This window comes from Microtus oregoni, unplaced genomic scaffold (assembly GCF_018167655.1).
Source record: "Microtus oregoni isolate MIOR12 unplaced genomic scaffold, Mior012 000023F_ref0000262, whole genome shotgun sequence".
Classification (NCBI taxonomy): Eukaryota; Metazoa; Chordata; class Mammalia; order Rodentia; family Cricetidae; genus Microtus; species Microtus oregoni.
In genome coordinates this window covers 31,693,038-31,709,947 of record NW_024543082.1, presented here as the reverse complement: position 1 = coordinate 31,709,947, position 16,910 = coordinate 31,693,038, and the positions used below count along the sequence as shown (strand labels likewise).

Here is a 16,910-nt window from a genome sequence, read left to right as displayed (position 1 = left end):
AAACAAAACAAAAACAAACAAAAAAAACAACAAAGGAAGGAAGGAAGGAAGGAAGGAAGGCAGGCTCCTCAACCAAAACTATCACAGAGCCTAGCTGTGACATGGGAAGAGATGCCTTATAGAAACCAATGTGACCACAAAAAAGACACAAAAGCTATTGTCTGGTTTGAATGAACTCAAACAGAAAGCATAGGAGTAGGGTGTGTGTGTGTGTGTGTGTATGAGTGCGTGAAAGAGACAGAGAGAAAGAAAGACCATAATTTTAATAAGAGTCACATCAAACTTCTCCATGCACATAGCAACATCTGGCTTGTGGAATAAATTATGTCATTTGCAACAGCAGATACAGCAAAGAAACAGACATAGGAAAACACTTGGCACTCCAGCTGGAAATGAAGCAACATGAAAATAAACAAGACAACTGCATGTCTAGCTCTTCAATGTTAATTAGGACAATCATTACACAAAAAAATGAGTATTCAATTTCTTTAGCTAGTTGATTTAAAAAAAAAATAGGACCTTACTAACTGTAGTCCTGGCTGTCCTGGAACACACTATGTAAACCAAGTTGTCCTCAAACTCAGATCCACCTGCCTCTGCCACCTGAGTGCTGAGATTAAAAAGGTATGTGCCACCACACCCAGATGATACTTGATTTTCTTTTTTTTGAACAGATCTCCTTTCCAAATCCTAGCTAATCTACTTTTCCCCTTAAAAGAGCTTATCATTTTTTTCCTCTCTATTCCAAGAAAACAACACTATCTGTACCTGGACTTCACAATCACATGAAGAATACTCTTTCTTAGTCAAGCATTCAATCCACATTAAAATGCAACCATCAGAGATACCTTATCCTCCAAGCTGTATTCACCCACTTCAGCTACAACTGCTGCTCTACCTTACAGTCACATCAAATCCTTGGATTCCCAAGAAAATGAACGGACACACAAGTCAGGCCAGTGTCCTGCAAAGCCCACAGACACAGATGCCCTACCTCCTTTCTCATGGGAGTCCACATCTTACTCCATCTGAGAATTTAGTTCCAGCAGCAACGCTCAACTAGACATTCCTGGATTTAATGATTTTCCCCTTTCTTTATAAACCACACTAAGTCATCGCATAAAATATGCAGTACCACCATATAACTTTAAGGCAGAAGCTGTAATCCAGATGATATTTGGTTTTGAACACAGAACACACAAACCAGTTTGCCATGCAGAGGACTTACCCTTCTCCTTCCAGAAGATGTTTTAGGGAGATCACTATCGTCCTAGGATAAACCAGAGCACCTTACTATGGAGTTCTCACCAGAAATCATCATCTGAGCAAAAGTGTACCAGAGACATCACTTAACCATGAACATTCTCATCAAGCACCATACTGCCATAGCTAACTGGAACATACCACAAAAGCTGGTACTAGATGACCTACATTTTCTAGTCTCGCTTTGAAATCATTGCATTATAAAGTAAAAACGTGGGGCTGGAGAGATGGCTCAGTGGTTAAGAACATTGCCTGCTCTTCCAAACGTCCTGAGTTCAATCCCAGCAACCACATGGTGGCTCACAACCATCTGTAATAAGGTCTGGTGCCCTCTTCTGGCCTGTAGGCATACACACAGATAGAATATTGTATACATAATAAATAAATAAATATTTAAAAAAATAAAAAAAAATAAAGTGAAAACGTCATACCAATTCATCGGCATTCTGGTCATCATTTTCCGATGTGTTAGACAGTTCTGATATGTTTGTACAATCTTGATTCCTAAAAGTTAAAATTTTCACAATTAGTCACATGGATAGTCCTCCTCACAAGCACTCACTGCATGTGAAAAAATGCAGATAGCTCCCCAGGCTAGACACACCCAACTTTAAACATGACACACGACTGTAACCAGTCCTCTATGGAAAAGATGGACTTCAATATTCTAATTTAGAATAATGATAATTTAAGCGTTCAAAATCAAGTTGGTAACACAGAAATAATGATACTCTAAGTGGCCTTTTCAGGATGAACACAGCATGATTTCTCCTAGGTATTAGCACAGTAAAACTGATATAGCAAATACCATGAGAAAAGGAGATTTAAGACAGAAGAGAAAGGAAACAAACCAAACCAACCATCTAAACGTCAGTGAATAAACAAAGGAAAGAATGCTGAAAGGAAGCCCAAAAATAATGACAACACGGGCACGCTGCTTTTGGAGGCAGAGAAAACAATCCTGAAGGAGGCCAGCATCCACACCTTAGACTGCTAACTGTGGCATTGCTGTCTGCTCATGCAACTTCCTTGTGTTTTCACACAAGACCGGACATGTTCAGGGATGGTATAGCCTTAGACTTAAGGAGTCTTTCAAAGAATTTGTAAAGACAAGACACATGGGAAGGAAATTTATTCTCTCATGAGAAGACTGAAGTTGGGTTATCTGTCCATACACAAAAATATGACATCTCTAAAAGAACTCAGGTCTTAATTCCCACTTCAGTATTCACAGAATTTCAAACAAATTTGCAAAATATGTAAATGTACAGACTATTTATACAAGTCTACTTTCAGAGAGTACAATCAAAATAAATTCAACTTTAACCTAGTCATTAAAAGATGCCTGAAAAACCTACAGTCTACAAAATTAAGTGACCAACATTTCAGAAAAAGAGTCTAGAAAACTTAGAAGACGATTAAAACAACAAAACAAACCAACACTAAAATACACCAGCGAGTCTAGATTTGACTCTGAAACACAGGGGCATTTGGCATACAAACTACTAAAACACTGGAAACTGACACAACTAGACAGGGTTAATTACCTAACACTTTATACCACAGCTATGTTCACAAGCAACTGGATATTAGCCACACAGTAGTATAAAACACTTCACATTTGCTGAAGAGATGAACCTCAGTTTAAAGCACAGACTACTCTTGCAGAAGAACTGGGTTCAATTTCCAGCAGCCACATAATGGGCTCACAATCCAAGGGATTCGATGTCGTCTTTCTGCATCAGACATCAGGCATACACGTGTATATATACACACACACACATACATGCTGATAAAACATTGATGAAATTATTTTTAATTACTTTAGATTTTTAAATATATAAAGGTTGGGGCTGGCGAGATGGCTCAGTGGTAATAAACACTGGCTTGTGCTTCCCCAGGATCTGGGTTACATTCCCAGCACCAACATGGAGGTAACTGCCCTCTGGAACTCTAGTTGCATGGAGATCCCACACCCTTTTCTGGCCTCCTAGGGCACCAGGCACACAAGTGTACATACATATAAGCTGGCAAAATACCCATAATACTTAATGAAGTATTAAAAAATAAAACTGAATTGTTCACATTCCTTTATTGAAAGTATGCAAGGAAATGTTCCCTCAAGTAAAACCTCAGATGGGAAGAATTCAGGCAATAAACATGGGACATTATAAAAACACAGTATATCGAAAAAAAATCACTTTCCCACCACACATGAGATCACTTACTTAATAAATTTCAGAAGCTGGTCGGTTATTTTTTTAGCTGACCTTGCAATTACACTTTCCGGTTCATTAAATGTTCTTGCATTATGCTCTATATATCGGACTTCCCAAATCAATGCAGATAACCGCCTCAAAAAGAAAAGTACCATTACTTAAAAGGAAAATAACCAAAACCTAGCAAAGTTAGTCTAGTAAATGAGACATATCTTCAGACAGCACTAGTGAAAAGTCACACTAAATAACCTCACGCTCTCAACTCAGTCATTATAGTTACAATAGACAAAAATTACAAGATCTAATTTAAACAAACCACATCAATCACTTTATCTCACACACGAGCATGTGCACGCAAGCGCGCACGCACGCACGCACGCACGCACACACACACACCATCCTTTCCTTTCCACCATGCCTATTAGTACCTTTTTTTAAAAATATTTATTTATTTATTTATAATGTATACAATATTCTGTCTGTATGCCTGAAGGCCAGAAGAGGGCGCCAGACCTCTTTACAGATGGTTGTGAGCCACCATGTGGTTGCTGGGAATTGAACTCAGGACCTTTGGAAGAGCAGGCAATGCTCTTAACCACTGAGCCATCTATCCAGCCCTATTAGTACCTTTTGAAGCTGTCAAAACTTAACAAACAGGGCTGGGAAGTGGCTCCATAGGTACAATAGCTTGCTTGTGGATTAGGTTCTGCAGCAACCATGTGAAAAGGAAGTGAGCACCGGTAGGATGCCTTTAACTCCGGCATTGGAGGAGGTAAATACAGCTCCCAAGAGTGCTGTGGGAACTCCTTTAGCCAATAATTTTTAAGATACCAGCCCACTTTGGGCGTGGTCTCGTGTACTGTAAGTGTAGACGCAAAAATGTGCACAGTCCCTTCTTTGGCTGGATTCAGTTCCCAGTGCACGCAGAGGACTGCAGATCGCTACCCTTACTGTGAGTTTATCCAAAATAAATAAACCTTTGTTGTACTGCATTCTGGGCAATTTTGTAACTCTTTGATGCTACTACACAAGAGTTTACTGGGCAGTTAGCTTATCCAGGTCTCTCAGAGACTCAGCATCAAGGGAGCACAGCAAAGAGTGCCAGAGGAATATCTTGGACATTCTCCACATGCCAACAGCACCCACCACAGTCCCTCCCCACACACACGCAGACTGAGGAAAATGTGTTCAACACCAACTCTGAGTCAGTTTCATTACAAATTGGTTTCTAGCTTAAACACATATGACTAGTTATAATTCCACTATAAATGTGGAATAATAATTATGTTCAACAGTATTTCCATCAAAGGATCATAAAAATTTAAATAGTATCAATTACTGTAAAAACAACGGGCTGGAGAGATGGCTCAGTGGTTAAGAGCACCGCCTGCTCTTCCAAAGGTCCTGAGTTCAATTCCCAGCAACCACATGGTGGCTCATAACCATCTGTAATGAGATCTGGTGCCCTCTTCTAGCCTGCAGGCAGAGCACTGAGAATACTGTATACATAATAAACAAACAAATATTTAAAAAATTACAAAGAAGTGATTTTAAAATTAACAGTGATTTTAAAAATCGACAACAAAAAGTTGCTATCTCTGAGAAATAAGCTTTGCTCAGACAAACAAGTAGATTACTAACTCATGAAATGTACTACTTTTAAATGTAGCAGTGTTAATATTTAACTCTGTGAAAAGGGGGCAAAATTCAACGCAGTCCAATTGGGGCTACCTCAAGATAAGCACTCTTACAGATCTTGTATTACTTTCCTTTTATTCTAGTGATGTGGGATTCCCATGTTTTATTACCACTGGTTAATAAAGAAGCTGCTTTGGCCCATAGCAGGGCAGAATAGAGCCAGGCGGGAAAACTAAACTAAATGCAGAGAGAAGTGAGGCGGAGTCAGAAGACACCTTACAGCCGCCCAAAAAGCAAGATGTAAGGGTGACCACGAGCCTGTGGTAAAATAGAAAATATAGAAATGGGTTAATTTAGATGTAAGAGCTAGCTAGGAATACGCCTGAGCCAATGACCGAACAGTGTTGCAAGTAATATAGTTTTTATGTTATTATTCAGGTCTGGGTGGCCAGAAACGAGAGCACAGGCTCCATTTACATTTCCGTGCTCTGTCTGCATGTACACCTGCAGACCAGGAAAGGGCATCAGACTTCATTACAGGTGGTTGTGAGCCACCATGTGGCTGCTGGGAAGTGAACTCAGGACCTCTGAAAGCACAACCAGTGCTCTTAAACGCTGAACCATCTCTCCAGTCCTTTCTTTTATTTCAAAGTAGGCTTTGTATCACAAAGCAATATGTATCTAAATTTCTATCTACATTATCATAAAAATGTGAATTATATTGTTTCATAAGCCTTTACCATCTTTAGTTCATGGTTATGGTTTAACAGTTAATAGCACTGGCTGCTCTTGCACTCAATATCTGGAAACAACCACCTTTAAATACAGCTCCAGGAGATGGAACTCTTCTAGACTCCAAGGAAATCTCTATGCACAAGGACATACATACATGCATATACACACAGACAGATAAAAATGAAGCTTAAAAAAATTAAGTTCTAGTAGCTCATGCATTTAGAATTTGACAGGCAGAAAAAAACCAGGATCAGATTTCTAACACACGCACATGAATGAAGCTTGGTATATCATCTGATGCCTGACTACCCAATATTTGTCATTCACCCAAAGACATAACAAGCAACAACAGGAAATTATGTTCACCAGCACTGAAAACTCACATAGTAACCATCTGCAAGCTGTACCTCTCATTCATGCTGGTTACTATGTCCTAAGAGCTCTTTATGATATTTTGAAAGGGGTGCTCTACTAACCTATAAAATCGATTAACAAGTCTCATTCGAATTGTGTAAAGATCAGTTGGATAGGCCACCACTGTGCAATACTTTGGATATGTACATAGATCCACCGGGCCTGCAAAAGCTGCTGCTATATCTGTAAAAGACAAAATTCTAGGCTTTTAAACAGTAAGTTCATTACCTACAGAGGATAATTAGCTTTAAAAAAAAAAAAACAAACCATTCCTAAGAGAGAACTCCATTTCATATGACATTGTGTGAAGAGAGCCAGAGACAAACGTGAGGCTCAGCCAGTGACTCACCAAGGTTCAGGAGCTGGTCTATACCACTGATGATGCGCTCACACTCCTCATCTCTTGACTTCCGGCCCCATTCGCCATCTTGTGGTTTATAAAGCAATTTCTCTAGCTCATCTGAAGTGACAGAGATACTTGCTCCCAATTCTTCTGGTGGATCAACTATGACGAATTCCATTTTAAAGAAAATTAAAGAAGAGGTACGGGGGGATCAACCTCTAACATGCAATCCGTACTATATACACAGCAACCCTTCAACATTCTAAGTTGTTTACAGAGATTGCAAAACTGCTTGAATTGAGGTGTAAGCACTATGACCCGGATAAAGACTAAATAGAGACCATCTTCAGGGCCTCAGTCTATTCCTTCCAAATGTAAAGTTCCAGGTACCACTGGGGCTGGAGAGATGGCTCAGCATTTACCAGCACTGGCTGCTCTTCCAAAGGTCCTGAGTTCAATTCCCAGCAATCACATGGTGGCTGGCAACCATAAATAGTGAGATCTAGTGCCCTTTTCTGGAATGTGGACATACATGGAGGCAGAACACTGTATACGTAATAAATAAATAAATCTTAAAAATAAATAAAAACTGAGCCAGGTGGTGGTAGTGTTCACCTTTAATCCAAGAACTCAGGAAATGGATCTCTGAGTTCAAGGTCACCCTGGTCTACAGAGCCAGTTCCAGGACAGCCAGGGCTACAGAGACCCCCCCCCCCGTGGGGAAACACCCCCCCCCAACTAAAAACAAAAACAAAAAAAAACAGGGTGGGTGGGAAAAGAGGGGCCACGTGTGCTGGCGATAAAGTGGGTCATGTGACAGATGAACTGCTAAGACACCTATAATAAATACAATCTCCAAGACCAAAAGAAAACAAACTGGTATCAAACAGTTTGATACTAGCAAAGCTCTGAGACTGTGGTAACTTCAGGACATTTATGAGTGGACAAAAGCATGTCCCATTATGTGCATAAGTGAGAAACATTGAAAGAAAAATAATTTCAGAACTTATGACCAATATGTACCATTGTCAGGAATTGGCTCCATGTCCCATGGGCTAAGCTTTTCAATTTCAGTATTGTCCCACCTGTTTAACAAACAGGAAGCATTAGTTACCTTTCCCAAAAACAAACCGTACAGAATAGCAAGACATCACAAAAGAAATACCAAAAATTAGTCTAACTGCAGGAATTACGTTTCCAACATTAGTATTAAAAAATTGAGAAAGGCCAGGTGGTAGCAGCACACACCTTTTTAAATCTGCATTAGGGAGGCAGAGGCAGGGGGATCTCTTAGTTCGAGTCCAGCCTGGTCTACAAAAGGGATTCCAATACAGCCAGAGCTGTTTCAAAACAAACAAAGTGTAGCCAGGTATAGTGGTACATGTTATTAACTTCAGCACCTGGAAGGCAAAGGCAGGCAGATCTCGAATTCGAGGGCCAGCCTGGTCTACATAACAAGTTCTAGAATAGGAAGGATGACATAGATAGACCCTATCTCAAAAAAAGAAAAAAAAGTGTTTATGCGAGGGGCTAAAGAGATAGCTCAGGGGTTAGGGGCACTGGCTGCTCTAACAGAGCACAAATGTTAGATTCCCAGCTCCACTATCTGCAAATCCAATTCTGAAGGATCTGACGCCCTTTTCTGGCCTCTGAAGGGTACCAGTCATGTATATGGTACATGCAGGCAAAATATCCACATGGAAAAATAACTAATTTAAGGTTTACTAAAACATCAGAACTCCTAAGCAACCTGCCCTCAGAGTAAGGGAAGCACAGTCAGTGTTAAAGCTTGAACGCCAGACTTTTTTATCCTATAGCCAGCTAGTGGGTGAGGTGAAGGTTTTTGTGAATATTAATACAGTATCAATGCTGACCTGTGTCTCGGGAATATTAGACAGCAAGGTGTGTTGCAGGTCTCGGAGACATACTGGAGGTCACTGACTCAATGGCGCAAAATACACAGACCCTAAATCATGTCAGTCACACGGTGATCTGAATCAGCAAACAGTTTCTCTCTGTATACAAATACAAACCTTACAACGTAACACTGGAAATGACTGTCAGGATACTGCGGTTGATACGGCTCTTGACTCAGCACAGTTCCAAACCACCAAGCATCATCAATAATAGATCGAAATCTGTCACCTATAAGAGAAGTGATCAAGTCTGAGGTGTGCGTCTGCTACCATTATGGACACCTTCTACCTATGAAATATCATACATAGTACATGAAGAACAGAGATCAAGTGCAAAGTTTAAGAAATTCAAAGTCTAGCCTTCTGGGTATATCACAGAGGGTGCTAAGTCCCTGTGCTCGATCAACATGATGAGTGAGAGAGAGAGAGAGAGAGAGAGAGAGAGAGAGAGAGAGAAATTCTCTGGGTGCAACTAAAATACACTTGAGAAATTTATGAAATATTCTAAAAAATCTGCAGGAAAATTTTAATAGCTATTAGTCGTCTTACGATTGCAGTTGTCACTATAAAATACAACTGGTATGGGGTGTCCTTATGTAAATATGTTGCTTTCATTGGTTGATGAATAAAGCTGTTTTGGCCAATGGTTTAGCAGAGTAAAGCCAGGCAGAAAATCCAGAGATAAAAAGTAGGCGGAGTCAAGGAGATGCCATATAGCCACCCAAGAAGCAAGATATGAGGTAACAAACTATGAGCCTTGTAGTAAAATATAAAATATAAGATAAAGTGAGTGCTAGCTAGAAATATGCCTAAGCCATTGGCCAAACAATGTTGTAATTAATACAGTTTCTGTGTGATTATTCAGGTCTGGGTGGGCAGGAAATTAAAGTGCAGTCTCCCTCTACAAACAACATGAACATACGCTGAAAATTCTTACAAATCTCATGAGCAATGGGGTCTGCAGCCAGTGAAATAGGTTAAGGAATAAAGACGCAGGCCACTATGCCTGCCTGAGTTCAATCTTTAGGGACTCTTATGACAGAAGATCACAGCCTTCCCGAAGTCCTGACCTGCATATGAGCCACATGGCATGCTCTCACTGACACATACACACTTAAAATGCACAAAATAAAGTTTAAAAGAAAAGGTTAAAAACCAGGTCTGAAAATACTCAAGCACTAAAAATGTATTATTGTTTAAAAGAACTACATAGCCACTAATCAGTTCTACTGTCTAACAATAATTCAACAGGAAGAAAGTAGATCTTTGTAAAGGGATTTTGAGACGGTTCCCAATAGTCGCCTGGCTTCTGTAATTATTTTTTAACAATTAGATTGTTTTAAATCAGTGCTTCTCAACCTTCCTAATGTTGTCACCCTTTAATACAGTTACTTATATTGTGGTTATCCCCAACCATAAAATTATTCTCGTTACTTTTTAACTGTAATTTTGTTACTGTTAAGAATAGTGATGTGGTATCTGATATTCGGTATCTGTGAAAGAGTCAATCGACCCCAAAGAGGCTGTGACCACAGGCTGAGAACCACCGTTTTAACTCCTATAAAAGAACAACTTACACAAGCATTACGTCAAGGACAATTACACACGACCCAGTGTGGTGCTGCACACCTTAATCACAGCCCTCAAGAGGCAGAAACAAAGGCAGGTAGAGCTCTTTGAGCTCCAGGACAACCAGAGCTCCAAAGACAGACCCTGCCTCTAAAATATCAATATTATTAATATATAACAGAACAATTATTCCCAAACACCATAAGCAGAAGCAATATTGCAAGGCTAAAAAGTCTACACAAAATAGGTACCGATCAGCACAAGTACTAAGCCAATATATTTAAAGGCCACTTATGCTTCCAGAGATTGTGTAAACCGTAGTTAAAAGTACTCTATCTAGAGAGCAGCTCAATGGTTTCGTACTCCACAGAATTCAGTAAGGACAGACTTACAAGGCTGCCAGTTTCTCTGTCTTGCTTCATCATAAAATTGACGCAACACAAGAAAATCGATAACATCTGGCATATCGTGATATCTAAAAGAAAATTGAAAATTACCACAGTAGAAAGCAACAGTGTTCAAAAGGCACAAGCACTCTGTCATTTCAAGCTCCTTAGGACATGTGCACACAAGGGTGGAGTGTCATCATCCCCAAATGCCACCACCAGTCCTCCTGACAGGCTGTCACTGGTCTGCAGGTTACCAGCAGGCTGGATTTCACTGACCAGTGAGTACCAAGCACCTGTCTCTTTCTGCCCAGCACTGGGGACCTCAGACTTTCTAGCTGGGCCATCCTCCCGGGCCCGTCTAACTTATGTAGAGAAGATAACAAAGGACTAGAGACGGCTCAGTTAGCAAACGTGCTTTCAGGGCAAAGTAAGGATCTGAGTTCTGATGGCCTGTATCCATGCACAAGCCAGTTGTGCCACGTGCCTATCATCCAAACACTAGGAAGGCAGAGATAGGCAGGTTCCTACCCAAATGGTGAGGATCCTGTCTTCTTTTTCAGTCTCCAAACAGCACAGTGCAGTGTGTCCTCAACTTAAATCAGTACATCTACTACTCCCGTGTAACCAATCCCCGCTTAGGCTCTAATCTGCCTGGGTGAGCATCATGGAAGTCCCTCACACAGCAAACCCCTTGCTTAACTGCTCCCTGGCAGACCTGTCCATGGGTCTACATGCATGATGCAGCTAAAGGGGAATGGCCTACTAATCAGCAAAATGTAAAATCTACATTTAAGTAATTCCACAGAAATATAATACATACCTAATGGAGAAAGATTTATCTGTAAGTCTACTAGTTGCCGGATCTATAAATGCTAGTTTGAGGCAACAGAGCGTTGGTGGTCCAACCTCATATCTTATTCCAACTATTTTGACCAACTCTTGATCCTGTAATAAACATTTATTTAGAAATTTTATTTTCTTTCTTAAACGTCAATTTATCACTCCTGTACTTCTCTATGTACTACTGCTGGACTAGCCAGCTCCTAACCTGGGATTACAGACACAGTGTAATTTGCCAGTGACTGCAATTATCCTTCCCCTCTCCAGATGACAGACACCTCACACAGAAACACCCACGACGGCAGTCAGTGTACTCGCCAGAAGTCTAAGGAATTCTGGAGTGGCTCGGGGATCAGTACAAGATAACCAGTCAATAATCTGACATTTTCTTGACTTATACTATGAATTTCACTTTTTTTTGCACTTACTGTATGTATTTATTACTTGTACACATGCATGTGCCAAGCTGCCCATGTAAAGGTCAAAGCAATGCATGTAGAAGTGGGTTTTCTCATTCTACCATGAGGGACATGGAGCCCTCTCTCACCCATCTGCCCCCTGCATGAACATCCTACAGAAACTATGCACTAGGTTCTAACAATGGCCTACCCTGAGATCCATCTTCCTCCATGGCTCCTTATTAGGGTTCAGCTCATAGATATTATTTCTTCTGACAGCTTCAATGTAAGCTTCATGACCCTGACGGAAGTATATCACCTGCAAAGGGAAGCGTTTGTTTACTAGGAAGCCACGGAGCAGCAAGAGCTTGGCTTCCCCGCACACTCCCTGGGCGGCCTCTGCTCTCACCTCGTCACCCATCTGAGGAACAAAGGGAGACTTGCGAAGTGCCGTGTCAGTTATCCACACAGGAGGGTGAAACTCGTACAAATGCTCCGCATCTGCTAGCTCTGCTGGAGTCGTCCTTCGCAAACTCTGCCAAGAGGAGACAATAAAGCCTGGTATGAAAGGGGCAAGATACGCTATTTAATTGAAAAACAAATACTTCACTATTCAAAGTCATTTTGTCTGGCTCAATACACAAGCATGTACTGCCTTCTAAAAAATTATGAAAAGTGCCTGGCTCTAGTCCTCCACTTACCTGTAGCTTCTAAAATCACTGTGGAGCTACCTAAACCCAGCCTAGGGCTCCCTCATCCCCATGCCCTTATGTTACACTAAACATCTTCTAGGCACAAGCTATTCTACTGAGACTCCACTCTGAATTTGAACAGAGCCTAGTAATAATTAAGAATCTTCTTTTGTATTTTAGAATTTTGAGAGATTTTATGTATCCCAAAATGGACTTGGACTCAGTACATAGCTAAGCTAAGGATGATTCTAAACTTCTCATCTTCCCACCTTAACCTCCTGCGTGCTGGGGTTACAGGAATGTCAACACTATGCCTACCCTATGTGTGCTAGAGATAGAACTAGGGGTTCAAGCATGGTAGGTAAACAAGGGACCAACTGAACTTCTTCTCTTGTAAGGTTTTCAAGCCTGGTGCTTCTTCAAAACAAGTTCTCCATACTTCTCTTCTTGAGCTCAGCTGAGACTCAGTAACTCACTTTGCCAACAAAGAGGCCTAAATCAACAGTATGCAGCTTGGGGCACAGAAGCATTAAGGTGTAACTTTAGTTTTACTATTGGATAGTGGCTCAGGGGAAGATCAGACAGCATGTTGTCAGCAGCTCGCTGAGGGGACTAGGTTCCTGTAACTCAGGAACACATTCCGGACCCAAAGTAAGAAATACTCATTCTTACACTTAAGTGAAATCTTACACCTAAGGGAATCTGTTACACAGGAAGAAAAAACAAAAACAAAATTTGACATCTTTAAATGATGACAATGGCATGAACTAAAGAAATAAAGCATTACTACAGCCATAAGATGAAGACATGTATATAAAATAGAATGTGTCAAGAAGAGCTGGGCAGTGATGGCATACAGTGCACACCTTTAACCCCAGCACTTGAGAGACAAAGGACATCAGATCTCTTGAGTTTGAGAGGAGCCTGGGCTACAGAGTGACGGTTCCAGGACAGTCAGGACTACTACACACAGAAACCACTGTGGGGGAGGGGACACAACACAACAAAAAACTAAAACCAAAACAAACAAACGCAACAAGAGGCAGGAGAAAGGTATGTTCAAAACACATCAACTTTATTCCTGGTAGCAAAGTCAGGCTCCACTCTAAACTATATCAACACTACTCAGGACAGCAGAACCTTACTTCTTCCAGAATGTTTCTCTTTACTCCTTTGCAACAGATCCCCAGATAGCTATAAAAAGGATAACCTTTTTTCTTTGTTCACAAGAATAAAGCTCAAGGAAAGGTGAACTAAACACAAGAGCCAGGCCGGAGCCGGGAAGCAGTGGAGCTTTGTTGAAGAAGGCAGGCTCTGTGGAGAGAGTGACTCTGCACATCCTTCAAGCTTCACTAACGCAGTGCAGAGTTCACCTCGGTGTGAGGTTTGAGGGCCTGAGTTGAATCCCAGCACCAAGAGAAAAGAGAACTATAGAAAAAGACAAGTAGTGCAAACAAGCAAAACCAGAAAAAAAAAAACAGCGTATGAACAGAGGCACACAATATCTTTAGGTTTGTTTTTCCTACCTCCCTTTTAGGCTTGCTTTCTTTCCTTCTTTTCCGCCTTCTCTTTGGAGGAGATATGTTCTCCGTAGACATCTCATCCTCTGAACTACTACAAAACCGGGTTACCCGGCGGCGACACGACATCCTTAATGGAGGTTGCAAGTTGATTCCTGTGTCAGCTGTCCAATCAGAGTACCGAGACGAAGAGTCACTGCAAGAACACAACGTTTTAAATTACACAGGACCAGAATGGAAGCATAACAGCAAGTTCAGAGTAGACCCAGAGGGAATGAAGGGTGAGCATGGAGAGAAGAAAATGAAGGGCCTAGGTGAATTTAAACATCCTGCTCACACTACCAGCAAAGACCAACAGACCACAGTTCACAACCAAGATGGAGAAAGAAATTTTCACCAGGGCTAAAGAGATGGTTCCACTGGATACTCTTCCAGGACCAGTGTTCAATTCCCAGCACCAACATGGTGGCTCACAGCTGTTAGGGACTTCGGTTCCTGGAGATTTAATGCCATCTTCTGGCCTCCTTAGGTAATAGACACATACATGGTGCCCAGACACACATTCAGGGAATAAACTTACACATAAAATGACGGAAGGAAGTAGGGGAGGGAGGGAGGGATGGAGGGAGGGAAAGGGAAGGGGAAACGAAGAAAAAGACAGAAAAGAAAGATTGATTTACCAACAATGAGAAGAAGGTAAGCACTTGGAATGTTTTTTTTTTGTTTATTTTTGTTTTTTTGAGACAAGATTTCTCTTTATCTCTGGCTGTCTTGGAACTCAGGCTGACCTCAAACTCAGAGAGATCCGCCTGCCTCTGCCTTGGAGTGCTGGGATTAAAACTGCGTCACCACTGCCTAGCATTAGAATGTTTTGGTTTAACAGCAACCTAAGCTAACTCTTAAGGGAGCTTCTAATTTTTTTGTGCCTGGCAATTACTCTACCATCAGAGCAACACCTCCAGCCTTTTTATTTGGCAAGTACCCTCTGAATGAGAGCTGATGAAAAGTCAGGACTACAGCCAAATGATAACTTCCCTCTCAGAAAGCAAAGCAATGCTAAAATGTATTACAGAGAACAAAGAGCCCCACCGCCTCCAAGACACTGGTAGATACTGGTTCCTAAATTCCACCTTGCATTACAAGCCACCAATGGAGACACCAAGGGAAGCAACTCAATCCCAAAAAGAAAGTGATAGATTCTTCCAAAGGGCTGACCCTATGACATGCTACGAATGGAGCAAAGGGTTAGCAAGAGCTGCACCCCGGGAGTGTAAACAAGTCAGAGCAGAGAAGTAGGCCTGTAAGAGAAGCTCTCAGCCCACAGCAGTTTCACCACACAGCAAGAAATGAGGACTCTGCTGCACCTCAAGTGCTTCACAACGTAATTAGTTTTGTTTTTTCCGAGATAGGGTTGTCTCTGTGTAACAATCCTTGCTGTCCTAGAATTCGTTTTGTAGACCAGGTTGGCCTCAAACTCAGAGATCTGTCTGTCTCTGTCTCCTGAGTACTGGGATTAAAGGTGTGGTCCACCACCGCCTAGCTATAGATAATATTTTATGTTATGGATGCTGCACAATTCACAGAACGTTTTAAAGGAATAATGCACCATACAAAAAGTCACGAAACGCTAGATGACCTGTGTACTATGGATATGGTAAACCATCTGGGCATGACTAAAAATTTTGTGTAAAGTAATATGAGAAAAATGGAGGCTTAAAATCATACTGAAACCTGAGTCCTAATTAAAGACATTCTAAAAACATTTAGTAATAAATACATAAGGTTGCACACACACTTGGATCGAACACTCATTTTAAATGTGGCCTGAGGTTAAGTTAACATCTTCAGTATGCACACCTAAGCACATGGTAGAGCACTCCAGAGCTAGTCTAGTGTTAACCAGAATCAACAGAGTTTGGACCCAAGGCAACAACTCAATTCTTGTGAGACGCAAAGGAGGGCGGTACCTTGAGCTGTCACTGTCGCTCTCACTTCCTCTGTCACTTCTCCACTCGTCCTCTGAAGAACCAGAGCCTTCACTCTGATCACAAGAAGTCTCCTAGATTGGGAAGGGAAAAGACAAATTTTGATCCCATAGGCTTTGTGTCATAAAACTGTTGACATCCCTACAAGACTAGCATTGAGAATAAAAAACTCAAATTAGTAGAAATGTAACTAGATAAAACATAGAAGGCATGCCACTTTTACTAAACCACTGAAGGGCTTTTTGAGAGGAGGTCTGGTAGTTCAAACTGGCCTCCGACTCACGGAGTAGCAGAGAATGGTTTTAGACTCCTGACACTGCTGGAGTCATGGGTACGCACCGCCAGGCAGGGCTTCTATTTCTTTTTATTTTATGTGCACTAGTGTTTTGCCATGGATGTCAGGTCCCCTGAAACCAGAATTTCAGACAGTTGTGAGCTGCTGTGTGGGTGCTAGGAATTGAATCCAGGTCCTCTCGAAGAGCAGTCAAGTGCTCTTAACCACTGAGCCATCTCTCCATCCCCAGGCCTAGCTTCTAAATCCTTATTTTTATCAAGGTATTTTCCAAAGAGGATTTGTGACAGTCACCATAGTCAGGGAAATGATGGACCATGATCTGGGCTCTGTGATTTGGACTGAGGTAATCTGAGTGCTGTCTGATTTTAACCCTTGAGACGAAATGACCAGTAGTTTTCCCATTATGTCTCCCTACTAACAAAGCCACTATTAGATGCTTTCCCACTTGAAAACCGACTGTTTTCCCTACTGCTCTGCTTCAACAGCTCTTCATGTACACTGAATACAAGTTTTTTTCTCAAATAGTTTTCCCACTGTGTGGTTTTACCCTTTCTGAAGCAATTCTGAAATTTCAATTCAGCCACAGTTAATAATGTGCAGACTGCTTGTAAAATAACATTCCTGTCTCTGAAGACACCGCTGTTATATCTTCAGTATCTACAAATTTTAAACTCTTTTTTTATATTGACATTCA

At 41.2% G+C, this 16,910-nt stretch overlaps 1 protein-coding gene across 1 annotated transcript in view; it reads right to left on the bottom strand.

The window, feature by feature from the left end:
- Brwd1 (bromodomain and WD repeat domain containing 1) overlaps positions 1-16,910 on the bottom strand; it is an 81,268-nt gene that overhangs the window by 15,672 nt on the left and 48,686 nt on the right. Inside the window, exons 22-34 of the mRNA XM_041672793.1 lie at positions 15,904-15,995; positions 13,943-14,132; positions 12,134-12,259; positions 11,936-12,043; positions 11,307-11,431; positions 10,490-10,572; positions 8,646-8,757; positions 7,636-7,697; positions 6,619-6,774; positions 6,332-6,452; positions 3,492-3,617; positions 1,695-1,767; positions 1,229-1,270 (exon numbers count right to left, since the gene is read on the bottom strand). Of these exons, the coding sequence (XP_041528727.1) occupies positions 1,229-1,270; positions 1,695-1,767; positions 3,492-3,617; positions 6,332-6,452; positions 6,619-6,774; positions 7,636-7,697; positions 8,646-8,757; positions 10,490-10,572; positions 11,307-11,431; positions 11,936-12,043; positions 12,134-12,259; positions 13,943-14,132; positions 15,904-15,995 (1,416 nt within the window). The remainder of the gene's footprint in view (positions 1-1,228; positions 1,271-1,694; positions 1,768-3,491; positions 3,618-6,331; positions 6,453-6,618; positions 6,775-7,635; positions 7,698-8,645; positions 8,758-10,489; positions 10,573-11,306; positions 11,432-11,935; positions 12,044-12,133; positions 12,260-13,942; positions 14,133-15,903; positions 15,996-16,910) is intronic.